Consider the following 26028-nt stretch of genomic DNA (forward strand, 5'->3'; position numbering starts at 1 on the left):
GGGGGGGGGGGGGGGGGGATGATGCAGCGCGTGCAGCGCGTGCAGCGGGCTGTAGGTGGTAATTTAGTACTCCTCACTCCGTCGCTCACTGTCGCGGCAGTCGCGGCAGTAACTTGGCCGAGCAGCAGCAGCAGAGGTCAGAGGTCAGCGTCATGGCGGGGCTTTGTTCTCGCCACGAACAGGGCGCACAGGGCTCAGTTCTTGTCCGACCACGACTGCAGCGGCGTCACCATGCCCGTTAAGCTCGGCGACAATCAGCGAGCTCATGACATCAACCCTGCGAAGCCCTCCGTGGGCCGTGGTCTGGTCCCCGCCGTCCCCGCCGTCCCCGCCGTCCGGACCGGCCATAACCTCTCCGATGTGCGTCATGCCACAGTGCCGATCTCCGGAGTCAGAATGAACCCTTCATCCCCTTCGTCAAACCGAGCCGGATCCACACTCTGGCCACGAGCATTAGCTACAAGACCGAGCACACTCGACGCTGCTACCTCCCGCCCAAGTCCCCAGGTCCCGATTCCCAGCATGCTGACCCCGGGCACCCGAGACGCCCACTCTGTCTCTCGCGATCGCTCGGAGAATATCCTGGTCATGAGCGGGATTGGGAATTGAGCGTAAAATTCGAGCGTAATTGCAATGGGAATCTCAGGCACAAGAAACATGTCGAAGAGTGTGGAGCAGGGGTCTTGACCGACGCTCTATCGCCACTCCTCCGTGCACATTCTCACCGTAGCACCGAGGCTGGCTCGCCACTCACACCTGCGCCCTCACTGATTGATCGCCCGTACTCGTCAGCATCATTGCTCAAGAACGTTTGCGTTATACTATGCAAATTGACATGGCAGCAACTGCGCCTGCGCGTTGCGCGACGAGTCAGGAATATGGAGAATCTATGCAAATCTAAGGAAAACTTTGGATATCGTGCGTGGCTAAGAATACAGTTGGTGGTGAGGGTGCTTCAGTCCGGGTCGGGTCGTCTTTACTCCTCCTGGGCGAGCTCGCGGTTCTGCTTGCCGGCGAGGGCGCGCTTGAAGGCCTCGAGCGTGACGCCGTTGGCGTCGGCGGCGGACCCGCGGCGCTTCTCCTCAAGCGCGTTTGGGGAGCCGGGGCGCGAGTTGATGGGCGAGCCGACGACCGAGTCGTTGCCGGTCAGCTCGCCGGTGGGGAGGAGGCTGCGGGCGATGCGCTGGCGGTCGCCCGAGAAGGACTGAGCACGCGAGCCAGCAGGCGTGACGAGGGGAGTCGAGTCGGGGGTGGCGCGGGGCTCGGCGCGGCCAGCGGGCTGGTCGATGACGAGCTTGAACGACTGCGTCTCAGGGTCCCACGACGCCTGGACGTGAGAAAGGTCCTCGACGAGGAAGTCGGGGCGCTCCTTCTCGAGCTCCTCGGCAGAGTGCGACGTGCAGGTGGCCAGGACACGGCAGCCGGCAGCCTTACCGGCGCGGATACCCGTCGGGGCGTCCTCAACGACGAGCGAGTCGAAGGGCGAGGCGTTGCAGCCCTCGGCACCGAGGAGGTAGGGGTCGGGGAAGGGCTTGCCGCGCTTGACCGAGTCGGCAGTGACGAAGATGTTGGGGGTGTCGAGGCCAGCGATGGGGATGGCCTTGCCGGCGTAGAAGTAGGTGGACGAAGTGCAGATGGCCCACTTCTCCTCACCGTCGCGGTGGGTGTCCTTGTCGGCGCTCAGGTCGTTGAGGAGCTTGGCGACACCGGGGAGGACCTCGATACCAGACTTGCCGGTGGCGGCACCAATGGCCTCGGCGTTCTCGAGGATGGCGGTCTCGAAGCGGACAACCTCGGCCTCGATCTCAGAGTCGGGGACCTTGCACCACTTGCGGAGAACGTCAATGGTGCGCATGCCGTGGGCAGACTGGAGAATGTCCTCGAGGTCGAGGGGGTACTTCTCAGCGAAAAGCTCCCAAGCCTTGACGACAGCGGGAGACGAGTTGATCAGAGTGCCGTCCATGTCGAAGAGGACAGAGTCGACGTTGATCGTGACAACGTTGGGCTTGTCGTTGTCGAGGGCGGGGGTAGAAGAGCGAACCTGCTGCTGCTCGGCACCCTGCTCACCGACGGAGCCACGGCGGGAGACAGCGGCAGAGGGGGCGGCGCTCGACGCGGGCGAGGGCATAGCCGACATCTGGAAAGCTTCCTTGGTGAAGACAGACATAGTTGCGGTTGAGTTGCTGTGTGTGGTTGTGTGTAGTGTGTGAAGCAAGTGTGTGTGCTTGTTTTAACTGGGTAACGACGAAAGTGTGGTTCCGAGTTACGCAGGCAGTGTAAGGAAAGTGGGAGTTATCACAAGTGGGTGTTGGTTGATATGTGTTTTTGCTACCAGAGCGAGAGGAGGTGCAGGTAGGTAGAGTGGCGAGGATGGGGGAGGAGAGATGATGATGATGAGGAACACAAAGTCGACGAGTGCCCGCCTTTTTGTTCATCTCGAGCCGACTTGCAATCCAGCAATCCCCACGCTGCCCCGGATAACTTTGCAGCTTTGTTCCGTAAGCGATCCTCGGGTGGTGCGCCTGGGCGGACGCTTGCCGATAGACTCTGGCGGTGGCTCGGACAGAAGGTCCGATCACCGTCTTGCATACCGCCGCTAAAACGACGATGGTTGTGCGGTGGCCGCGGTGCCCGGAGTCGGAGGGCCGGGGTAAGTCACCCCACGGAACCCCCATTGCGACAGAGACCCTACGTACGAAAATTCGAGCGGCGATCTCTGGAACGAGAGAGTGCCTTCTCCTCTGGTGCGGAGGCATGCCAAGCGAGACGGCCGGTATGTCAGGCTAACAAAGGTAGGACCGTCCGGCGCATGTACGGCGGCGGCATCGTCACGGGGGCACGCCGCCCGAGGAACCCAACAAGCGAAGCATCAAAGGCGATTCCAGGGCATTGGAATTGACCGATGACGAGTGTGCGGTGTCGGTACGCGGGGTGTGACGGACCTAGGGATTTCTCCCACCTCCCAGGCATAGCCCCGTTTCGGGTGTTGGGCCTTAAAATTACTCGCTGCACTTTGAATCACGCAGATTAAACCCTAGTCCGCCCACGAGGCATCACAAGGGGCCACGAGGTTGAGCTACCGACGGACCAGCAATGACGACGAGGCGTAACCGGGCGGCGGCTGGGTACAGGGTACCGCGGGCACTGGAAGGAAACAAGGCCTTGCATCGACGGCGACCGGCTTATCAGACGCCTAGCTGACGAATCGCATGCTTCCACAGCGCCAGAATGCGCGATTTCATCCTTCTGTAACGTTCGCTAGCCGCCCCTCCCGCTTATCTCTAAGCCCTTTAGTGTTTGAGCATGCACCGCAGGCTCGCTCAGCCTCCAGCTCAGCCTCTGACGTCAGGGGTCCTTCCATTGCCTTGCCACCACCGCAATCAAAATTTCCAGTGTGTTTGTACACGGAGTTACTGTCCGATGAGATAAGCCGCCGTTACCGATTGGTTTGAGCACAGACACTCTCAGCTGAGACTCAGCTGAACACACGGGGGTTGAGCACGTGTTTCACCTGAAGCACAGCACAACCCGCTGCGACTGCTGGGGTAGCTCTGGGAGCGAGCACTGCACCGTGAGAGCGAGCGTAAGCCACGGGGCGCTGCGACGTCGCTGTGCACATCGCACGATAAACAAACGAAACAAGCCACGATGTCGCGAGGGTGACGGGTGACTGACCGACCCGGCGACAGCTTCGGACTGTGCTGCATGATGCCATCAATGCCCAAACTAGACTGCTCCAACGTGCATCCACAGATCTCCCCACGACCCCAATCGCTTGGTGTGTCGCTAGTGCAGGATTTCATGTGGAGCATGAGGCTGAAGCACGCCGGATATCAGAAGCAGCCAGGAGACGCCGATGAAGCGTGATCGCGGTGGTGCCACGATAGCAATAGGATCAATCGGCGCTGCGTGCTGCGTACGTGCGCGGTGCGGAGTTGAGTCGACGAGAATAGCAGAAGTGCCAAAATTTTAGACGGGAGGGTCAGCCAAGGCGGCAACGGCGGGTCACGTTTTTGCGGTGTCAGGGACGGAAGGGTTCTGGGAATCGGGGGGTGAGGTGATGACAGTTGATCAGGGCGCCCACGTGAAGCGCCCTGTGACTGCCCAGGCACCCCCGTCCCAATGCCTCCGTCGGCGTCTCCCCTATCTCTCCCAGCCCACTTGTACGGCATCCGTTGACCAAAGAACCTCCGTCGCCTTTGTCAGACTCATCCCCGGTACCATGCCTCAGATTCCGTGCCTGTTATCTGCTGCAAAAATCTACACCGTTCCAGTGGCCAGTGGCCTCTCCTCTCCTCTCCTACCATCCAGCCCCCCTTCGCTTGCTATGCGGTGCCTCCTGCTCGGGCACTCGGGGATCCAGATATGCTCTCGCCGTCCAAGTCCCTGACAGAGAGTGAACCGAATTCCCCTATCTCCTTGCGCTCCTCTGTTCTGCCGGACTGACATTCATGACGAGGTGGCAGAGCCCGAGCGGACGCCGTCATAATTTTCTCATCATGGCTCTGCAATCATGCCTCACCGTCGGCGTTCATGCAGCTCCCGTTCTCTTGGTCCTCGGAGCATATGCGCGGAGCAGACAGTGCGCTCTCACCGCCCGCACCGTTTGAGCCCCCTACACGGCCTTCACCCTGCACCCTGCGCGGCCGCTGCGACAGCGTTGATAGCTCTCACGCCACCAAACCCGTCGGATCTCGAGCTGCCAGGACCGTCACCGGTGACAACTTGTGCAAGTTTTTCGAATACCGCGGAATCCCAGGATACTCAGAGGCAATCGCCAGGGACGATAGGAACTGGTTACAGCACGACGCATGGAATAAAAACAGATGGACCTGCGTCTCTCCACCGAACTCATCATCATCATCCATCCTCCCTATCTCCACATCACCCCCCACACGTACACACCTGTACAAGTATCCTCTTCCGATTGAACTGTCGCCACTTGTTCAAGTAACCAGTATCGCGACAATCTACACTCTTTAGAACACACACATCTCAACACTCGACTGTTCACGACTTTGTCCGCGTACAACAAGAACGCAGTCATAACCAACATAAACGACAACACTATCTCAACTACCACCACCACAAAGATGTCTCGTGCTTCCACCGCCCCCTCTTCGCCTGAAATCCACCCCGTCTTCGAGCGTCTCTCCATGGCTCCTCGTTCCGGATCTGGCGCTACCACGCCCGAGCAGACTGCTGCTCTCCCCCCGTCGCCCCTGCCGTCTGGCAAGCACCGTGTCTGTGTCATCGGCTCTGGCTCGTGGGGTACGGCTCTCGCCAAGATCGCCGCTGAGAACGTTGCCCGCCGCAAGGCCGACTTCGAGCCTCAGGTGAACATGTGGGTCCGCGAGAAGCTTGTCGGCGGCAAGTCTCTCATCGACACCATCAACACGACCCACCGCAACCAGCGCTACCTCCCCGACGTCGACCTTCCGGAGAACCTCGTCGCGGTCCCGAAGCTGAAGGACGTCGTTGCTGGATCCGACCTCATCGTTCTCGTTACTCCCCACCAGTTCCTCCACACCGTTCTCGCTGAGCTCAAGCGCTCCAAGGCTATCGCGCCTGGTGCCCGCTGCGTCTCGGCGATCAAGGGTGTCGAGGTCAACGGCACTGAGATCGAGACCTTCGCCTCGCTCATCGAGCGTGAGCTCGGAACCCCCTGCTCTGCCCTCTCGGGTGCCAACATCGCCCTTGAGGTCGCCCTCGGCCAGTTCTGCGAGACCACCATCGGCTGCCCGTCTGCCGTCGACGCCGCCCTCTGGGAGGCTGTCTTCGACAACGCCGACTTCCGTGTCAACTGTGTCGAGGATGTCAACGGTGTTTCCCTCGGTGGAGCTCTCAAGAACGTCGTCGCCCTCGCTGCTGGTATGGTTGACGGTCTCCGCCTCGGTGGCAACACCAAGGCTGCCATCCTCCGTATCGGCCTCGGCGAGATGACCCGCTTCACCCAGGAGTTCTTCCCCGGCGTTCAGCACACCACCTTCTCCAACGAGTCTGCTGGTATTGCCGACCTCATCACGACGTGCTACGGCGGCCGCAACCGCAAGTGTGCCGAGGAGTTCGTCAAGTCTGGCGACAGCTTTGAGAAGATCGAGCGCCGCCTCCTCAACGGTCAGAAGCTCCAGGGCACTACCACCGCCGAGGAGGTCAACCGCTTCCTCGAGGCTCGTGGCCGCACCGAGGCCTACCCGCTTTTCGAGAAGGTCTACCGCATCGCGTTCGAGGGCCTCCCGCCCCAGGAGCTCGTCAAGGGTCTCTAAGAACATCCTTGTCATGCCCCTGAGTAACGAACCGTGTACGACCACTTTCACCGGCCACCGCGCCTTGTAGCATTAGAACTTCAAACCCCCTCCAGCATCGCATCCAAACCGCATTCCAACCAATTTTAGGCAAAGCAGTCCAACCGCGGGGCGCCCGGTGCGCCCCCAGGGGGCAGCAACATCAATATTCATAGATAATCTAGATGTTACAGAAAGCACTTGAAACGAACACCTCTCAGCAGCGCATTCCTCAGATCGAGACTGACATTGCCGCGACTAACCAGATCACGACCGTGTGGCCCGAGAGGAACGAGGAGGAACACCTTGATCGTGATCGTGTGTGGCAGCGATCTCAAAAGCCACGTCGGTGGTCAAACGTGTCATCCATCGGTGGGCAGCCATTCGCCACCATTCGTCTTGGCCGCACACTCACTCAACTGACATTACTGGGGCGTCTGCTGGCGTTTAGGTGGGGCGATCGCTGAACGCCCAGCAGTCAGCGGCGTCAGCGGCGTCGCGGCGTCCACCCACGTCAACACCCTCGCTTATCGCCACTGCTCGCCACCGCCCTGTGTCGTTTGCCACACCGCATCTCGTCAGCCATAAACAAAGCACCCCCGCCCTGACACGGCCAACTGACAGTAGCGAGGGCCGATCGCGAGCCATATCAGATCCGTCTGTGCCGCTCGGGTGTCCCGAGAAAGTTGCCCCAGTGCCCGCTCAGTTGATCCGACTGTCCGCGAAGTCTGCCAGTAGCGCCCCTCACGCCACGGTACGTTTCATGATCGTGCTTGAGTCGGACTTCGCGCTCCTTCGCGCGCATTCAGCGCATTCAGTGTCGCACAGCCGTCAGTCTCAGAATGCGTCTAAGCGCTGGTGTGCAGGGGGGATGGCGCCGCGCAGCAACGCAGCAAAGCAACCGCGTGCTGATCGAGAGTTAGGTTTCTCGCCTGAGACTGAGGTTCGCCGCGGCGGCGACGGTCGTTGCACTAGCTCAAGAGTGCGGACAGTGCCGAATTGCGCTAAACGTCCCACATGCTGCCCAGCTGAACAGGATGCCCGCCCCATGTGCCCCACATGTTCACCCCGGGCCGAATCCAGTGAATTCTGGGGGATGCTCCGAGTGTTCCAATCGAACGCCGGAATGGCGGCGGACGGCCCAAGGATGAGCCCAAGCGGTGGTGGACGGCCAGGGTGGAGGTCAGGACGCGCTAGGACGCCAGGGGTAGGAGCGGTATGAGGGGTGCTCACTGTGCTTGCCACCGAAAATTTACTTCCGGGCCTACTCCTGCGGAATGGCACCGAGACTGGGGATGACCGCACAACGCCGGGCCGAGGGTCCGCGGACTTACGGAGTGAGCTTCCGCTCTTGTCAAGATCGTTGACTAACGTGCGACCGTGGGAGATGTGCACGTGGTGCACGTGCCCAGCGTCCGGCTGGCAACCCGTGGGAGAGTATGGGACCGGAAGACCCAATGCACCGTGGGAGAGCTGAGGTGGACCCTCACCACGCGACAAATCACGTGACTCCTTTGACCGCACGAAGTCTTCTGGGACCCGAACATGAGCTTTACTACTGCGACTGGCGGCAAGCAAGGTGTCAACAAATCTCGAGCTGGAGAGCGTGCAACGCTGCAGCTCAACAGCTGTACTCACACCAGACCTTATCGACCACAGACAGGGCCACGCAACGCCGTAGCAAGATCGACGTTTCACGACAACGGCACGCCTACCCTACATCACCTGTCTGCGCTCGCCCAGCTTCACAGCGCCGATCTCGATCACCCTCACAACCGCCTGTCACTTCCTTCATCTCCTTCCACTCTCACGATACAGTCGCTTGACTTACCCACTACACAGCTTCGATATCCCTCTTGTCCCTCTTAGTATTCGACCGAGCGCAACTGCAAGCGCTCGACTTCAACGCACACCACGATCCACCGGAGCACCTCGCGCTCGCTACCGCCCTCGACACCGCTCGCTAGATGAGCCGGCCAGGCGGCAGCGGGCCGTCCGCGCCCCGCGTACCAGAAGACGGTGCAGCTCTCAGTGTCCGCCGCTTGAAGCGCATCGCCGAGGACGGCCCCCCAGTCGTTGGGACAATCAAGCGGCCCCGAGGCGGCTTTGCGCGTAACGACAGCGGTCTCCCTCCGAGTGTCGGCTTCGCTGGTTCCTCAGGTGGCGGCGGACGTGGGCGCGGGCGAGGGCGCGGCGGGTCCTTCAACCACGGCGGCGGTAACAACGCCAACCGAGGTGGACACTCACACCGCGGCGGACCGCATCGCGGTCGCGGTGGCGGCCCGAACAGCTTCAGAGGCGGGAGGGGACAACCCGGCGGGTCTAGAGGACGTGGCCGGGGGAGAGTTCCAACCCACTGGCGCCAACGCCGAGCCTCAAACGGACTATTACTCGACAGGCGCAGATCTGTATGCCGACTACGCCGACGTTGGTACGGGCGAGGAGGCTCATCACGGGCACGAGGAAGACCACGAACCACAAAGTCCGCCACCGGCCCCGCGGATAGGAAGACCGGAGCTCACGGATAGTTACCGCCCCGAGCGACATGCGCTTCCGCCTAGACCAGACGTCAGGTCGCCTGGTGGCTCGCCGCATAGGTCTATGCCGCCGCCTTCCTCGCCCCCACGCATGCTCCCGCCATCGACACCTGCGCAGCCGACACCATCTCGCGTCTCATTGTTGTCATCTTCGCCGGTCGCACGCTTCCACCTCGACTCTGACATGGTGTTTGAGCTGGCGTCCGAAGCTGATCACGCCGATCACGATGAGCCGCCCGCACGCAAGGAGAAGGAAAGGGAGGTGAGGAGGGGTTACGGAGAGTACACGTACTCGCCGTCTTCACCTCTTCCCGAGCTCGCAGCGAGCACGCATGACGATGGGTCATGGAACTCGGCTCTCGGTCTTACCACGGCTCCTGCCCCCAAGCCTGCAGCCGCGGACAAGGGAAAGGAGAAAGAGAAGCAACCCACGAGACCGCCACTTCCGCCGTTGGAGAAGGACGACAAGCTTGCGCCCAAACCGCTCAAGATTAAGCCGATGAACCGCAATGTGCGGAAGAACGACCCGCCGAAGCCGCCGAGCTTGGCTTTGCCAAAGGAGAAGGAGGAGGCACGACTTGCGTCCAAGTCACCTGTCGTCTCAAGACCGCCTTTGGCGGTAGACAGCCGGTCAAAGTCGCCCATGCCCTCAAGACCGCCGCAGGCTGTCAGTGGTGCTTCCACGTCTGCGATGCCTGCGGCATCTTCCTCGGCAGCACCTCTGACATCGACAGCCTCCTCCAGCTCGATTATCAACATTCCTCCTCCGCCCCGAATGCGTACCCCGGAGCCAATTGAGCTGTCGAGCTCTCCTCTGGTCGCGACCTCATCGATTCCGGGTCCCGCGCCCCGCTCACCCGAAGATGTCAAGCCCAACCTGGCGCTCCTCGCTCCGTCTTCCCCGCCACCTGCACCTGCACCGGCCGCTTCAATGCCGCGCGAGGGCGTCCTTGCTTTGCGGCGAGCTGACCTGCCCACAGATTGCTTCAGCACTGACCGCATTCGCCGCGTCCCGGCCCGTCACATTGTTGCACAGGACGCGAAAGCTCGTGTCGTCGCTGAGGGCAAGATTGTCCTTGGCACTCGCTGGCGTGATGACGGGTTCTGCGTAGACTGGCAGCTTCCCGCGCGCCCGGAGAGCGACTCGGACGACTCGGACGACAGCGGTGTCGAGTTTGTTGCGGCGCCGCCGCGTCCACCGCCACCCGTCGTCGAGATTATCGATAGCAGCGAGGATGAGGAGCCGCTCGCACGCAAACCGAAGAGCAAACGAAAAGGAAAGTCCAAGCGTCGCAGTGAGGAACCTGGGCAGAGCCGCGATCATTCCGCTGCGGCAACAACCGCTACAACGTTGTCACCGACTCGCTCGCCTCCACCGAGAGCGTTCGCCCGTGTCCCTAGCACTGGTACACAGCGCGGCGTCGACTCATCGACCCTCCCACATGATCCCGAGACGCCCGAGTCCGGCCCCGCCCCGCTGCCACTCCTTGATAGCGACGAACGTGACGCCGACAAGTGGGCCGAGTACGTTGCCGCGAATCCGAATGGCTCGATCGTCCTCCCCTTCCCGGTTAAGTTCCAGAAAGAGGACTCGCGCCAGACTCGCGGCTATGTTAAGTGGAAGGAACGCCAGCTCGTTCTCTTCCGCACGTACCGATCGCATGTGGCTAGTAACGAAGTCACTTCTGCCGAGACGGACGGGAAGGATGCCTGGGCTCCCGGTCTTCGGGTGCGCTGGCGTGCGCTCTCAGAGGACGAGATCTCTGCCGCCATCGAGAAACGCAGGCGCGAGAAGCGCGAGCGCAGAGAGGCGAAGAAGGCAGCTAAGGAGGCGAAGGAGGCTGACAGGCGCTCAGCGTCTGTCCGTCCCCGTGAACCAAGTGAACCTCATCAGCCCGAACAGAGAACCAATTCGAGCTGGGTTGCCGCCCAGGACCCACGACCGATCGAGGAGCGCGATGAGCTCGATGAGGAGGAGAGCAAGGACGATATTGCAGAGCGCGCCGCGAGACAGGAGAAGGAAAAGGAGCGCAAGAAGTCGGACCGCGCGGAGCGCAGAGCCATGGCCAAGCAGCCTCAGGACTCTGCGCCGAGACCGTCTGCGTCACCCGCCTTCCCCCTCGCGGCTCTACCTTCGCACGCTCTGCCGGCGCCGACGCCAACGCCGCTCGTACAGCCCTCTGCTCTATCTGCGCTACCAGCCCCTGCTGTGGGCAGCGTTCCCTCCCCGCCACCGTCGCCGCTTCCGCTCTCCGAGACGTCACCTGAGGATGCAGAACTCGCCCGACTGCAGAACGAGATCAGTGCCGCGCTCGAGAAACTCGACCGTTGGCAACGGCTCAAGGACTCGGTTCCCGGCAAGGTTGACGTGGTCAGCGCGCAGATCGAGCAGGTCACGCTCGAGGTCTTCTCGCTTCAGACCGAATATGAGCGTTTACTCGACGCGAAGAAGGCGAGAAGGGGAGGATGAAGATGAGAGGAAGGACGAAGCTTGATGGGCATGTCGAAGAGGAGAGCAGAGTAGGGAGGGAAGGGGAAGGAGGATGACCACATTCAAGACCCAGTTGCATGTGCACCACCATTGTTTTTCGCATTCAAGCATCACTTGCAATCCAACATCAGTTTTTCAACCATGTACCCTGCATAATCACTGTACACTGTTCTGCCGCATGACGATGCATCGTTCTACTGACTTCTCTAGCCGCTGAGGGGCAGGCCGCATACGTCGCAATCCGTGTTTCCAGGCTCGTTGATGAAAGTGCAGTGCGGGCACGCCTTGGGCCCACTCGCCTCCGCCGCTGCCGCCGCACCTGCTCCGCCCGTCGCCGGCGTCGAAGCACCCGTGCCCGAGCGCTGCGGGCTCGCGATGCCCATCTGGGAGAATCGGTCGTTCGTGTCCATAGCACTGCCGCTCGACTCGGCAATGGTAAGCAGCGTCTGCCACCCGCCGGAGCGGAAGAGCTCCTCGAGCGCGCCCTTGTGCTCCGGGTGTTTGTGCGCCGTCGCGGCGTGCGCGAGCGTCTCGGCCTCCTTCGGGCTGAACGGGCCGTGCATGGCCAGGAAAGCGACGAGGTGCCAGTCACTGAGCCAGCGCTGCACATCCTCCCTGATGCGCGAGGGCCAGGTGCCGACGTCGCCGATCTCGAGGTCCGCGCCGCGCAGGATGCGCAGCAGCTCGCGCACGACCAGCTCCATGCTCTGGTCGCTGAGTCCGGGGCGGTTCTCGACCGGGAACGACTGCGAGAGGAATAGCGGGTCAGGCGACAACGGGAAACCGTGCGTGATCTGCGGGTTAGCTCAAGGAGGTGTAACTTAGCTTACGTTTACGAAGAGGTATTCCACGGGGAACGTCGGCTTGGCAGGCATCTTGACTTGGATCCCGTACTCGTTCTTGAAGCTGTAGAAGACCTCGGGGATGTACTCGCCGTCGCTTGGCTTGCGCACACGCACCGTGCCCGGGTCCACGGATGCCTCGACCGCATTCGCCTTCACCATCGCCTCGCCGTGCTCGCTCGCCTGCCACGCGATCACGTCGATGTTGCCGTCCTCGGTAGCCGTCAGACAGCACGTCACGAAGCGAGACGAGAACTGGCCCGTCGGCGACGCACGGGTCGCGAGAGGGTGGAGGACCTGGTACTTGGCACTCGTGAGCATCTCGAGCGCCGAGGCAGTGAAGCTCTGCGCGTGTCGTTTGTACAACGTCTTGGTGATGTCGTCCGGGTCGGGCGTCAGGTCCGTGTAGATCATGCCGACAACACCGAGGCCCTTCTCACACCACTCGGCGACCTGCGCGACCTGCTTTTCGTCGCTCCAGGGCACCTCGATCGTGAGACCGTCCACTTCGCCTTCCTGCCGCGGCTCCCACACTGCCTCAACCACCGCCTTCACTCCCATCGGCACCTTGTCGTAGCGGTCGTAGTGTCCGATGAGGAACGCGAAGCGCTGGTTGCCTGTCTTGCGCCATGCCGTCAGGATACTGTCGATTAGATTCGGCGTCGCAAACTCGACGTGGTCAACCATACGGAACGGCTGCGACTGCAACGTGAGGGCGGACGGCTGGCACTTTGAACAGATGCCCTCGGGGAATGGCGGGTGAGAGCCACTCGGACACGGCGTGATCACACTCAGAGAGAGCGGGTCGAGAGGTGGCAGGTCGACGGATGAGCTCGTTGCAGCCGACGGCGGGCGTCCGGCAAGAAGCTTACGCAGGTGCGCGTTGAACGACAGGTGCTTGATCTGGTTCTCGGTGTGGTATTTGGGGTCATAGGGCTGAGAGTTAGACAAGGGACAGCAATTAACTCACCTCCAAAGGCATGCAGTAATCGCACATAGCCTTGTCGCCGTGGCGACAAAAGGCAGCGTCGCGCTTCCGTTCGATCTTGCCGTCCTGCGTGCGCCAGTACTGGTCAACCTCTGGCTCGACGACCTTGCTGAGGTCAACACCGGAAGCAGCTTGACGTGTCGGCTTGGCTTCACTACCACTGGTGCTCGCTGATGCGGCAGGCGCAGCTGTCGTGGTACCAGAGGTGGTCTGCGCCTGGGTCTGGGCCGGCTCGGATGCCCCGCTCTGGAGCGGCTTGTACGAGAGGAAAAGCAAATCGCCATGACTTGAGTCAGCTAGACATTTCGCTCGAACAAGCTCACCTGAAGCCCATGTCGCCGACCTTGCGGCCACGGAGGGCGTCAAACCCAACCTTCTCGCCGCTAGCACCCGGCTGGTTGCTCAAGCTCAGAGTTGCGGGGTCAGGCTGCGGCTCGTCCTTCGGGATCGTGTCGAGGATGAGCTTCGCAAGCTCCTCTCCAGGAGTGCCATTGTCGACCGTTATCCGTGCCGTTCCCGACGGCGAACGGATGCGGAGAAGCTGAGGTCAGCTATAGCAATCCAACACAACCCACCATGATTCGAATGCGCTTGGCAGAAAAAGTCTAGGCAATGAAGTAAAGGGAGGAAAGTGATTGTTCTAAGAGGGTATCAAGTGCTGTTGAATGCGAGGTGAGGCGCTTCTCGGAGCGCTGACAATGGAGACGATGCTGAGTAAGTGGTAGACAATGATCACCGGTGGGAGGAAGTCATGGTGGAGGGACTGGGTCCACAGACGTCAGCGGTCCGTTAAGCGGGAGTATCTGGAGCGGACATGCCACGTGGTCTCCGGTTTGCCACCAGCCTCCACTCTCGTAATGAGCGATCGAGCTGATAACAAGGACTGTCTTCCTTCAAACTGCTCTTCCGCTGGCTGGTATCTCAGCAACCATGCCGCGACTACAAATTCTCCAGTGAGTTGGTTCGTAGAAGCTGTGCTAACTCTCAGCCACAAGTCGTACCATCCGTACAACGAGAAGAACAAAGCGCGCGTACGCGAAGATGAGGCGCGAGCCCGCGCCGAGGAAGAGAAAGCGCAGCAGCGAGCCATCGAGGCGGTGAGTTTTAGCTATGCGAGGTATTACTCTTCAGCTGACATCCAGGAAGGAGAAGCTCGACTGGCTGCTCTGAGAAGACCAGCTGGATCGCCTTCTGCAGATGTTGACCCTACCGCTGGGCTCAGCACGAAGGAGGTGCTCGCAAAACATCAGCGAGAGCGGGAGCGCGAACTGAAGTTGGAGAAGCGGGAACGCAAGAAGCGGGACCGCCTGGACTTTGACTGGCCATCTGAGAAGGACCGGTATCGGAAACGTGACGAGGAGCGAGAACAGCGCGATCGCGATCGGGGAAGCGAGCGCGACGACCGGGGCGAGGGCTCGTTCCAGTCTGGCGGGCACGTGAACTTCTGGGCCGACCTTGAGAGCGTGAGTAGCTGAATATGTTGTGCTTATTCAACTAACGATTAGGGTAAGGCGACCGATGTGCAGGTCATGCCTCGGGACGCTGCGCAGCGGCGAGCGGATCAAGAAGCGGACAAGTTGACGATGTACCTCGAGCGGCCGGAGCGCGAGACGAGACCCTGGTACGGTGACGCCGAACTGCGGCGATACGAGGAGCTGGACGAGAGCGACATCGCTCGCGAGAGACGAGAACGTGATCGGTAAGTCCATTGAGCGTCAGTCTGTCTCCGGCTGTGTGCCCATGCGACAGTCGAGCAGCTACTGTCACCAGGCACTAAGCTGACCTTCAGACGACGAGACCGCAAGTCGAAGGACCGCAACGACCCACTGTCGCAGATCAGCTCCCGACTGGCAGCGAAGAAGGAGAAGTCGCGGCCAGCAGCCCGAGGGCAGTCGGAGAAGGAGCGCGCACTTGCGATGCTTGCCAAGCGGCGGGGCGAGGAGCCGTCGAGATCGGGATGGGCAGAGCAATTCGAGCGCCAGCAGGCGAGCGCGGGGGACCGCTACACGCGGCGGTAACGCGACCACATCTTGTTGTATGCATGTATCACTAAGAACAGCGTGCTGGACTTCAGAGTGTGGCTGTCGCCATGTACCAGCTAACTGCCCCTAACCTCCTAACAGCTAACTCATGATAGCACATGATCCTTTCTCGAAGTTAACCTCCTCGACTATTGACGTTTTGTTAGATTCCTCAGATCCAAATCTGGCTACCAGGTAGCTTCGCCTCTGTAGGCCTTGGCGTAGATCCGAGCAACGACCCGCTACTCGCCGAGCGCGCCGATACCAGTCCGCCGAGATGACATTGCGGGCGTCGATGACTCGATCGATGACTAACTTTAGCACAAGCCCTTCAATGCTAATCACTTGCACCGAGCTCCCTCTTAACCTGCATTGTTAGTCCGAGGCGCCCCACTCCTCATATCTTTCAACGACGCACCGCCGAGGCAGTCGAGACGCCGTTGCATCAGCGGCGGAGGATCTCACTTCCGTCGACGCTAATCGTCTTCCATCTCCGAACGTGCCGACATTCTGATGGCTGGACTTCTGAATAGATCACATTACCTACTACTCACTAAGAAATGCTATGGATTGAATTGCGTTATGCTAGTTTGCGGACCTGTCGCCGACATTGCCTCTTTCCTTTCTTCCTATGCTATTCGATGCCGAGACTATGAGACTGAAGTTATCGTTTGCGAGTGCTTGTGTGCCGAGCCTAGCTGCAGAGCCTAAACGTGGAGGATGACGTCCGCTCCGTCATCGTCCCAGCTCCACCTGCGCTCGCGCTTCTCGCGCTCCTCGGGGTTGCTGGCGCTCTGCTGCTCGTGCTGGAAGGGGTGGGGCATGCGGAAGTGGGGCATGTGCGGCCAGTGGAAGTGCGCGGCGTGGGCTGGATTCAAGTCCCGTAGGCCACCGACATCAGCGTCTGCATCCGGTGAGAGGGAGTCAGTGGTTAGTGCCAGATACGGTTTGGCACAAGTGTTCAGAGCAGATACAGTTGGGTTCGGCCGACCAAAATAAATCAGACACCGAGGCGTCCGCAGTCATGCGTTCCAGATTAGAACAGCGCAGCAGGAAGGAATGTAGGGATCAGTTCGAGGGCGTCAGTGACACGAGGAACGGTGGGATTGTTTGAGGCGTAGCAGCGATCGAAGCAAGCGGAGTGTTGTGGGCGTCACGGATGCAGCGTGGAAGTCGTCGAGACAGCGACGAGGACGGTGGAGTGGGAAGGTGGGAATGCCGATAAGGATGAGATGCGATTGCGCGATAAGAAGGAATGCCGGATGCAACGAAGAGGGAACAGGTCAGTACCTCGAGCTCGCAGTATTACGCATACGTACACAGCAGGCCCTCGCGGTCCACCTTGTTGATATCGTCTTGGTCATGCGCTCGGGCATTCACCTCGGCCTGGTCGTGGAGCTTGGTGCTGTTCATGATTGTTTCCAAGTGATGCGAGTTATTGAACTCTGCTGTTGGAGAGATTCCAAATATCGCTAGCGATTCCAGAAGTGAGTTTAGCGGTTGCGATCGTTCCGATCGAAGTGAACGTGAGTGATGGTGAGGAGTGTAACGGAGTGGCGAGTGTCGTAAGGTCACGCCGCTCCACGATCTATAAGTAGCGAGCACGTCCGAAGATTGGGCGTTGCGCGTGACCATGACTTCAGTGATGGTCAGCTGCCCACATAAGGTCGCGTGCTCATGCATATCGATGGTGGTCAGCTGCTCTGTGCCACACTCGGGCGCGTGCGGTATGCGTGCAGGCTGCGTGTCGAGTGCGTGCACTGCGCGTGCCACAAGGAGGGGACTGGATAGTGACTTTAGTCGAAATGCGCATTACCGCCACTTGCCCGGCTCCGTCAGCCAGATCTCGGCACGCAGTCAGACGTCAGCGATGTCTCGGTGTGTCTCAAACCGTGTCACCGCCAGCGTCCAGAACATTGTCGCTCGGGCCGCCGCAGCCGGTGCAGCAATGAGCACATGGTCATCGATGCAGTTCAGTAGAAGTGGCAGCTAAATGGTTTCTGGCCAAGCCTCGACCTCGCCGCCGGTTTGCATTCAGCCAACCTTGCGCCTGCCCACATTCCCACATCTTGTGCCACCGCGATCAGCAGGTGGAGATGGAGCCGAGTCGCTGAAATTGTTCGAAGCGCAAGCAATTCTGTTGCGCAAGACATTCTCGAAAGAAATAAAATTGCAGCATCAAAGTTCTGAAAATTATAGAGTTTGTGCTCTACGTAAGGCGTGTGCGCACTCCCGACCCAGACGCAGGAATGATCGGGCCACGCTCCTCGCTACAGCCTGAGCCGAGTTAGGTCTCGTGGCTCTGGAGTGCGCACTCTTGGCAGTAGGTGAGTGGGTCTTGAACCTTCTTCAGGTCTGCGGGCTTGGCTGTGTCCGGCTCCGCTGTGCTATGGACGTTGTTCGCTTCGGACAAAAGTGCTACTGCTTGCTCCTTCGTAACTCAACCCCCTGCTCTGCCCGTGCCGCTGGCGGTGACCGAGTAAAGGAGGCGTGACGCCGGGACAGACAGTGGGCCGTGCACTGCACGGGGAGTCACCGCCGGCACCCGCAGTTCCTCGGACTTTGGGTGCATTCTGTTGCCGTCTGCGTTGCTCTACGTGTTCGTTTCCGACTGCGGCAGAACAGAGCGACTGGCTTGTTTATCGGCGGCAGCTTAGTATCGTTGCGCTGCTCGCACCGTTCCTTCGCTTCGACGAAGTGATCTCCATTCCAGAAAGATGCGGTACCTGGTGACTCGCCATTGCACCTTGTTGACCCGGGAACGCGCCGGGCCTGGTTTGTGGGAAGTGGGTCGGACGCTGCCGAAGAGATCGATGCGTCTGGGCCAGTCACCAGTTACACGTTATGCGATATGTTCATTTGGCGCGTTATGCATTTGCGTGATAGTGTCTTACTCGTGCCGTCGAAAGTTCAGAGGATTTTCGGTTAAGCTCCGTGTTCGCCCAAAGGTGTTATTAACTTGTGCGAACCCGTGGAATGGTTCATGAGACAAACTGCCTGGCCTTGGAGGAGCTTCTGCATTCATGTGTGCGAAGTTCTGGCAAATGTTGATATTGCGGGAGCGTTGAGTGCCCCTCGCTCGGCACGCGCCGCGATACGGTGTCTCAAGTGACTGCTGTGACGGCTGGGTGAATTGTATCCAAGCACGAGACCGCCAAGGGGGGAACTGCCATTGCCCGTCTGCAGCGGGTGACGGTGCAGGAAATGAAGCGGTGCACCGCCCAGGCGGGCGTAGACGTGCCACCAGTATGTCTTGTTCTCCTCACATGCTGACTGCCGGCGGTACCGACACGGACACGTTACGTTTGGCAAGCAAGGGCGCCAGGAGTGCGCACTCTCCCTTGGTACTCTGTTGTCAAGAGCTGGCCGCAGTGGACGCCGATCGGGTCGGGCGTCGACCCACTCTTCCCCCGAACCCCTTCACTGGGCTGTATGTGCGTCCGAAGTTTCCCGTTCAGTCCGTCGGATGTCCAGAGGAGACTGGCGGAGGTGATCGCGCCAGCACAACGGTCCAATTGCCCGGCGATGGATGTACCCAGGATGGGGGTGCAGGTCATCGGAAGCTTTCGTCCTGACAAGCAGACAGAGTTTTGGTACAGGCGCATTGAACCAGGGCATGGTAAGCGAACAGGGGGGTTGATGATCAGGTACTTCTGGCTCCAAGAAAGGGAGCCCAGACCCTGGGTGTACGGTGTTTTGGATGAGGCGGAGGAACATTATTTGCAGCTTGGTTGTTACAGGACCGCTAGCCTGTTTCCAGCAGCGCGCCAGCGGGTACTGACCCGAGTAGAGGCCGCAAAGCCCAAGGATTGCTGGACAACGTTGGTCGAGTCCAGATTGTGTCCGGCGAGGGGCCACAAAGAAGAGCCGCAGGCGGTGCAGTGGCTTGGAATCCTTCAGAACCAGCATAATTGCTCCTCCCTCTCAGACAACGGGAGATCGGCAGAACCGAAGTCCAGTCGCGTCAGCAGCAGTGAATTTGGAACGCGAGGATGGTCTAAAATGTCTATGATGGAGGAGGCTTGTACGCCCTATTCAAGTGACAGCCGGACGGACGCGTGCTAGGAAGAGCGACGCCGGTAAACGGCATGGCTGCGGGGTGGGTCGCAGGTATGCAGCAGGAGGAGCATGTCTGGCGGGGGTTCACGACAAAGCAGAGATTGCTGGATTTCAAGTGGATTCTAGAGTTCATCTGTTGCAGGGTCGCAGACCCTGAGGACTGAATGGAGTTGTTTTGGTACTGTTCATGGACGTAATGGGGGCCGTCTGTGCGTTCATGAAAGCTTGGGTTGCTAGCGTCGGACTCAGCGCTGACCCGACCCTGCTACTAGCCTCGTCCTCGACCGAGCCGGCAGATGGTCGTCGCACTTCGGTGTAATGAAAGGTCATGAAGGAGCGCCACTACAATGGCTGCGGCCTTTATCACCATCTGCCGCAAGTTGAATGCAGTAAGCCAAGCGAAGGAAGCAAAGCATGACTGAAAGACCGCTGCGTTGGCTGGGCTTGGCAGATCGGGAGCCTGCGATGCAGCGCACCTGACAGTGTGCTCCCTCCGCCCTCGGCTTTGGAAGCTTTGAACCACCGGAGGGCCGTGCCAGGTGTGCCACTACATGGAATGCAACGGCGTCTCGCATCAGCCAGCCAGCCGTGCAGGCCAGCGTCAGCCATGGCCTCATTGATTGGGCGAGGGACATGGCAGTCTCGATGGCCTTGTTTTGGCGCCGATGATGACCCCTCTATTCGATCGACTGTCCATCGCGATGAGCCACAGGAAACAGCAACCTGAGGCTGATCACCGAGACAGGGTAGAGAGCCCGCAACCCATGAAATCGGTGGTCTGCAGCCCACCACTCATGGCGCCCGCAAATGTCAGGAATAGCATGCGAAAGAGCCAACACCGAATCGCAGCACGAGATAGGCCGTGCGTGCGCGCCGTGCGAGGCTTGCCGGTGAGCCAACTGCACAGCAATGTTGGTTCGAGCCGCCGCCCGACGGGAGAAGGTTGCGAAAGGCCGAGAAAAGAAACAATGCTTCGAGCTTCGTGCCGCGCGCCTCGTACTGCCGGTTCCGCATCGATCTGAGAGAGTTCCTGGTTTTGCAGCCGACGCCCTTGCTACCCCTTGAGCGCCCTAATGACGGCATGTCATTTGCAGTTCAATAGTGCTTGCTCCAGCCGCAGAGAGGAAGCGCTTCTGGCGAGAGCGAGGAGGGTACGGGGCACGAGCAGACAGAACAGGGGCATCTAGGAGCCGAAGACACCACACGGGCGTGCGACTCGCGCTCGACCGACCGACAGCCGCCTCATATCGCCTGGTCCTGTCGCGCACAGCGCCGATCTGATGCACACGGCCCCCTCTGTGTGTGCAGTGTGCTGAAGCTCGAGCCAAGCCCAGGTGTGCTTGCACAAGGTGCAACAGCTCAGTTCCCATGCCAATCAGGGACGTAGCCTGAATAGAGTTGGCGAGATTAATCTGAGCTCAGTGGTGCCTACCTGGGTGCCTCGCAATCACGCTGCTCCGTCACCACTGACACTAGCAGAGCTCCGAATGGGTTCTCCCCTGCGGTCACCGACAAGCGGGGCAATCTGAGCTGCGACGATTCAATCTGTGACCTGACAAGAAGCCGTCTAAGTGCGCCTCCGGGCTGGAGCGAACCTTGTCCCAGAAGCTTGGCACCTTCCCCCTCTCCGTCCTCTACCGTCAGCCTGCAGGTTTTGCAACAACTCCCGGAGGCTTGCGGTCTGCTCAGCGTGCTCAATGCGCTGACTCGCTCGGCCCTCGTGCACATCAGAAGGCGTACATCACAGTGCACGGTCGCGCTGTCTTTTGCACGGTCACTCTGCCGGCAATGACCAGATATCACGGGCCGTCACGCCTCCTCACGCCCATGACAGCATCGGGCGCCCCATCAGCCCCAGCGTGTCCGACATGACGGTGCATGACGGTAATGACGAGCCATGCACAAGCGATGCCGAAATGCACAGGCCCGTGGGCCACAGCTAGCCTGCTGAAACTTTTCCTCTCGACTTTTTTTAACGTTGCAGTCCAAGCGTTAAGCTCGGCGGGTGGCGAGGCATGGCAGAAGAGCTGAGAGAAAGAAGAGCAACCGGTGTCTGGCTGGTCGCTGTCCTCGTCCGGATCATTTTTGCCCGATCCTCGCGAATCTTGGTTTCCGACGAGCAATCCTCGCGACTCCCTTCTCGCACTAAGGCGGCGTTGCAATATGCGATCCTTGATTCCTTGGATTCGCGCGATCCACGATCCACTCTTGTCTTTGATCCTTAATGCGCGTTGACTGCCTAGCGTGCACAAGGTGATCCATGGGTGCGCAGGAAAGGCATGGAGGCTGGCTGGCGGGTGAAGGGGGAGGAAGGTATGAGGTAGGGGCGCAGTGGTCGGTTGCAGAGGAGGAGGAGCGACAGGGCGCGTAAGGCACATGACAGTCTTGCATACCGCCTTGCTCGTCCAGTGCATGGCGACTCGGCTCCTCTAGCTCGTCTGGCTGGCTCCCTCTGGCGTGGTGCCGCACGCCCCGTTCGAGGACGAACCCTGAAGGTCGATGTTCCTCAGGACTCACTCGCGTTCCTGGCGTCATGTCTCCCAAGGCAAAGCTTACGCCTGACCTGACCTGACTTGCTCGTCGGCCTGAAGCGCTGCATGTCCCGACCCCCGTACCCCCGACCCACATCCCCGTCCTACCAGAGAGAGTGAGCTAAGAGACCTGTGACCTGCAACAGCAGGATCGCGCAGGGCCCGACCAAGACGACCTAGGTCCTGCCTGGGCGTCCTGGGGGGACCTGACCTCGCCCGCTGGCCGCCGACCTCTCTGTTGCTGCCTGGCGGCTCTGCCCCTCGAAGCCTTTCGACGCCTTGCCTTCCACCCCGGTACAGAACCTCTGTATATAAAGCCCGACCTCGCCCTGCCTCTTGTTTTGCTCCGGCTTCCAACATTTCCAGCACCTAGCAACCCAGCTCACTTGCTGCTCCCTTGCTCGTCGCACTTGTCCCCCTTCACTGCTCACACCCTTGACGTTGGCACAGCCATAACTCAGGCCACAATGTCCGACGCCATGCTCCCCTCGCACAACGGCGACCTCTCCGCCAACTCCTCCGGCCACATCAACAACGAGAAGGGCCGCGCGGCTGATAACCAGACTACCGCCCCCGGTGACCTCGTCGTCAAGAACCGTGAGTAACCCCCTCCTCCGAGCTCCCCCCCCCCAACGGTGGAGCGATTTTGTCGCCTCTACCACCCACAGTCACGTCATACCCCCCTTGTCCGTCACCTCTCTTTGCGCACTCTGCGTCCCCAACTCCTTTCTTCGCTGTAAGCCTGTTGTACTATCTCCAACCGAATAGGATTGGACAGTCCAGCTGGTCGGCAGAGATGGAGTCCTACCCTCACCTGCCACCGGGCTAGCGCCTGGCGGGCCTGGCCGAACTTTTTTCTCCTCCAATCTTCCATCAGCCGCAGCGCGCAGCGCCGCGTACTGCCTAGCCGCAGCAGCGTCCGTGCGTGTGTGGGCGGGGACCGTGCGTGATTCATCTCGCCCACACTATCTCGAGCCAGGCGCGAACGGGCCCGCGCCTGCTGCCTCGGGCCTCGGTACGCCGGACCGCGCAGGTTGGGCCCAGCTTCGGTACCGAGTGGCTTATGTCTACTCCGTCAGCCAAGCTTCTCCGTGTCACTGTGGTTTCGGGCGCAAGCGCTAGCGGTGTGCAACGAGTTCTGGAACGGGTGCAACTTGCTGCGCATCACCCAACCCTGCGCCTTTGCTACCCCTACATCCTTGTGCACAACGGATGGGCCTGATGGGGAGCATTGCCGGACATGCTCCGAGGACACCGAGATGAAAAAGTCTGAGGGACGGCGAGCGACGGTGACGCCGTGACGGTGACTTCTGGGGCTTGGGTGACGACCAATGACGCTAACATCCCAGACGCTATCGCCTGTCTGGGCGAGTTTGTCGGCACGACGCTCTTCCTCTTCTTCTCGCTCGGTGGCACCAGCGTCGCTCTGCAGGCTGCCAACTCGGTCACTGGCAACGTTAAGGACGGCGCCTCGACCTTCAACACCTCCAACCTGTGAGTATGCATCGTGGCGCACTGTCAGTGCTGCGACGGAGACTGGGGACACGATGGCGGGGCCGCTAGGCTATTAATGATCGTCATCAGTGGTGGTGTCACCCTGGCACCGTCATCTGGTGCCCATTGTGGGGTTCCCAAATAGGGGACGAAAGGGCCAGTCCAGAAAAAAATCAGCGGTTACGTGATTCGATCTCGTCAGGCGGGCTTAGCCGGTCGGCGGGTCTGGCCGTGATCATCGATCATCCAGCCGCGGCCTGTGACGTCAGCCCACCCTTCGCCTTTCTCCGTCGTCCGGTCCGCAAGACCGCAGTGTCCGCCCAGTGTCAGGCAGTAGGGACAGCATGCTGACAGGCAGCTTCTTCATTGCGGTGATGTTCGGCGCCTCGCTCGGCACCAACGTCTGGTGCTTCTTCCGTATCTCTGGTCGTCTCTTCAACCCTGCTGTCACGACAGCTTTCGTCATTGTCGGTGCCATCACCCCCGTCCGCGGCGTTCTCCTCTTCATCACTCAGCTCCTCGGCGGTCTCGCCGGCGCTGCTCTTGCCGATGTTCTGACCCCCGGCCCCCTCCTCGCTGAGACTACCCTTGGCGGTGGCGCTTCGGTCTCTCGCGGCTTCTTCATCGAGTTCTTCATGACCTTTATGCTCGTCACCTCGATTCTCCTCCTCGCCGGCTTCAAGAACCGTGCCACCTTCATCGCTCCCCTCGGTATCGGACTCTCGTTCTTCATTTGCGAGATGTTCTCCGTCAACTACACCGGTGGCTCGCTCAACCCCGCCCGTTCGCTCGGCCCCGCTGCCACCAACCACAACTTCCCCAGCTACCACTGGATCTACTGGATCGCGCCCCTCTGCGGTGCCGCGCTCGCCGCCGTCTTCTTCCTCATCCTCAAGTACCTCAAGTACGAGACCAACCTTGGCCCCGACTGCGACGACGACGGATTCACCTACGGCTACCAGCTCGACATGCGCGACCGCATGGAGCGCGTCGAGAACCACCTCGCCAACCTCTCGACCCACTACGTTCCCGCCGGTCGCCAGACCGAGGGCAGCAAGGTCATCGCCTAAGCGTTCTCTGCGAGCGACGCCCGGCCCACACTTCCCAGTGTGGCACTCATCCATTGATCTCTTCCATCGGCATTCAATCTACATATCTCGGCATCGGACCTGCATCTATCTGCACGGATCTCCGCTCACCCGCCAGGGTGTGCATGGTCGTCTCCTCTGTGCTTAAGCATGGTGTATCGACTAATCTAATCAAAGAACAATAATCTGCGTTCTCCATCTCACCACCCTATATCTACCAACCCTCACAGAACTGCACCCCCAGCAGTGTCTGGCCCGTCCCCGCCCGCTAATACATACCATTCACGCATTCCATGTCCACACACACGACGCACAGGAGTGGCGGGGCGGTTTCTCTGTAAGCACGTATCTGTTCCATATGCATGTCACTAGGTTCCACCTACAACTTGGCACGAGCTGCAGCTTTCCGTCTCCGAACTTGAAACTAGTCGCAGTGGGCAGTTCTGTCTCACACTGATCGCGCCAGTGACTAACTCATACGTAACACTGATCTGATAACACCACGCCGGAGCAGCAGGCGGCCGAGGTGAGTCATACTCGCTGACGGACCTGCACCGAATCACCCTCGCACACACCCCGAAGAACATGCACACCTGCTTCTCTTCGCTTCCAAGTCGCATGTTCTGCCGTTGCCTATCGTGGCTCAAGCCGACTCGGCACACCGGCAGAACTATCCCCAGCGGCGCGCGCCGATGCCGACAATCCGGCTTCGCTTCCATCGCTCAGAGCACGGCATCGGAACACGGCTCGTCCTGTCCTTCCTGCAGTCCCTTACCCAAGCCTCCCCTCATTCGTCTCCTTATGCCGTCCCCGTTGTTGTCCCTCTCGTTCCTCACGACCACATGCGGCATTAAAGTTTTCGCGTGCGCGAGGATCTGCGCCGCGCTGCGCCACCTGTCTGACCGCCCAGAGGCCACCCAGTGGCCGCGCATTTGACTGGAAGCAGAAATTCTGAGACAGATGTCCGCTCGCCTCAGCTCGCCTAGGCTCGCCTGCAGAAGGGGCGTGGCACGCCGCCGGCGCCACCGCCGCCACCGCCGCCACACGCCGCCACTGCCGTCCCTTTCATTAGGCACTCAGGAAGCCTCCGACAAGGCTCTGTGGCTCTGTGGCTCTGGGGGACTGTCGCCCCTCGGGGCCGCTGCTGCCAAAGGTAGATCTGGCGGCATATGCGGGTCCGGATTGAGAAATCGCCAACTCCGAAACAATCATTCCCTTGCTCATTTCAGTGCGAGACTGGCTGGTCCCATGTGCTCCCACCGTGTCCCCTTCATGCTCCCACCTGCTCTCCCCTCACCCCTCTGGTCTTTTGGCCTCCAGGCCACTGAGGCAGCTGACAGAGGCGGGCATAGCGAGCTTCTATGCGCTGCTGCGCCTCGCATGCTTGAGGCGTTTCTCTCACCAGCCTCTTATTTAGCGCCTCGCACAGGCGGGCAAAGCTTAGCCAGGCGTGGGGTATTGACTGAAGTTATTTCTTCTGGCACGAGGGGACCAGGTGTCTCGAGGTCTCGGGCAAAAATGTTCGAATTGAGGGGAGAAGGAAGGAGGCGTGAGGAGGCGGCCAAAAACTTGACCTCTGGCGGGGTCGAACCGCCGACCTTATGCGTAACGCTTCGAGTGTTAAGCATACGCTCTAACCAACTGAGCTAAGTGGCCTTAGGTGTTCGAGGAGTGTCCCTTGGTCTATGACTGT

At 60.3% G+C, this 26028-nt stretch overlaps 8 protein-coding genes and 1 non-coding gene across 9 annotated transcripts; 6 read left to right on the forward strand and 3 right to left on the reverse strand.

The window, feature by feature from the left end:
- Positions 1-231: 231 nt before the first annotated feature.
- Positions 232-609, forward strand: A1Q1_03887 (uncharacterized protein; the record flags this gene model as incomplete). The annotated part of the gene is made up of 1 exon (XM_014322312.1): positions 232-609. The coding sequence occupies one exon, from the start codon at positions 232-234 to the stop codon at positions 607-609; it is 378 nt and encodes a 125-aa protein (XP_014177787.1).
- Positions 610-976: 367 nt separating this feature from the next.
- On the reverse strand, positions 977-2167 carry A1Q1_03888 (phosphatase; the record flags this gene model as incomplete). Its single annotated transcript, XM_014322313.1, has 1 exon — positions 977-2167. The coding sequence occupies one exon, from the start codon at positions 2165-2167 to the stop codon at positions 977-979; it is 1191 nt and encodes a 396-aa protein (XP_014177788.1).
- Positions 2168-5093: 2926 nt separating this feature from the next.
- Positions 5094-6266, forward strand: A1Q1_03889 (glycerol-3-phosphate dehydrogenase (NAD+); the record flags this gene model as incomplete). The annotated part of the gene is made up of 1 exon (XM_014322314.1): positions 5094-6266. The coding sequence occupies one exon, from the start codon at positions 5094-5096 to the stop codon at positions 6264-6266; it is 1173 nt and encodes a 390-aa protein (XP_014177789.1).
- Positions 6267-8251: 1985 nt separating this feature from the next.
- On the forward strand, positions 8252-11291 carry A1Q1_03890 (uncharacterized protein; the record flags this gene model as incomplete). Its single annotated transcript, XM_014322315.1, has 2 exons — positions 8252-8519; positions 8575-11291. The coding sequence occupies 2 exons, from the start codon at positions 8252-8254 to the stop codon at positions 11289-11291; spliced, it is 2985 nt and encodes a 994-aa protein (XP_014177790.1).
- A 227-nt stretch (positions 11292-11518) lies between these two features.
- Positions 11519-13720, reverse strand: A1Q1_03891 (ER-associated protein catabolism-related protein; the record flags this gene model as incomplete). Its single annotated transcript, XM_014322316.1, has 5 exons — positions 11519-12058; positions 12143-13057; positions 13125-13386; positions 13466-13581; positions 13718-13720. 5 exons carry the CDS (start codon positions 13718-13720, stop codon positions 11519-11521), a joined length of 1836 nt encoding a protein of 611 aa, XP_014177791.1.
- Positions 13721-13999: 279 nt separating this feature from the next.
- A1Q1_03892 (uncharacterized protein) lies at positions 14000-15160 on the forward strand (the record flags this gene model as incomplete). The annotated part of the gene is made up of 4 exons (XM_014322317.1): positions 14000-14095; positions 14138-14605; positions 14648-14841; positions 14932-15160. The coding sequence occupies 4 exons, from the start codon at positions 14000-14002 to the stop codon at positions 15158-15160; spliced, it is 987 nt and encodes a 328-aa protein (XP_014177792.1).
- A 7060-nt stretch (positions 15161-22220) lies between these two features.
- On the forward strand, positions 22221-23392 carry A1Q1_03893 (uncharacterized protein; the record flags this gene model as incomplete). Its single annotated transcript, XM_014322318.1, has 4 exons — positions 22221-22350; positions 22532-22768; positions 23103-23247; positions 23338-23392. The coding sequence occupies 4 exons, from the start codon at positions 22221-22223 to the stop codon at positions 23390-23392; spliced, it is 567 nt and encodes a 188-aa protein (XP_014177793.1).
- A 199-nt stretch (positions 23393-23591) lies between these two features.
- On the forward strand, positions 23592-24317 carry A1Q1_03894 (water channel; the record flags this gene model as incomplete). Its single annotated transcript, XM_014322319.1, has 1 exon — positions 23592-24317. The coding sequence occupies one exon, from the start codon at positions 23592-23594 to the stop codon at positions 24315-24317; it is 726 nt and encodes a 241-aa protein (XP_014177794.1).
- A 1588-nt stretch (positions 24318-25905) lies between these two features.
- A1Q1_t522 lies at positions 25906-25991 on the reverse strand. The gene has a single exon. It is a non-coding gene; the product is annotated as a tRNA-Val (tRNA).
- Positions 25992-26028: the final 37 nt, after the last annotated feature.

The sequence above is a fragment of the Trichosporon asahii genome, assembly GCF_000293215.1.
Source record: "Trichosporon asahii var. asahii CBS 2479 unplaced genomic scaffold scaffold00070, whole genome shotgun sequence".
Taxonomy (NCBI): domain Eukaryota; kingdom Fungi; phylum Basidiomycota; class Tremellomycetes; order Trichosporonales; family Trichosporonaceae; genus Trichosporon; species Trichosporon asahii.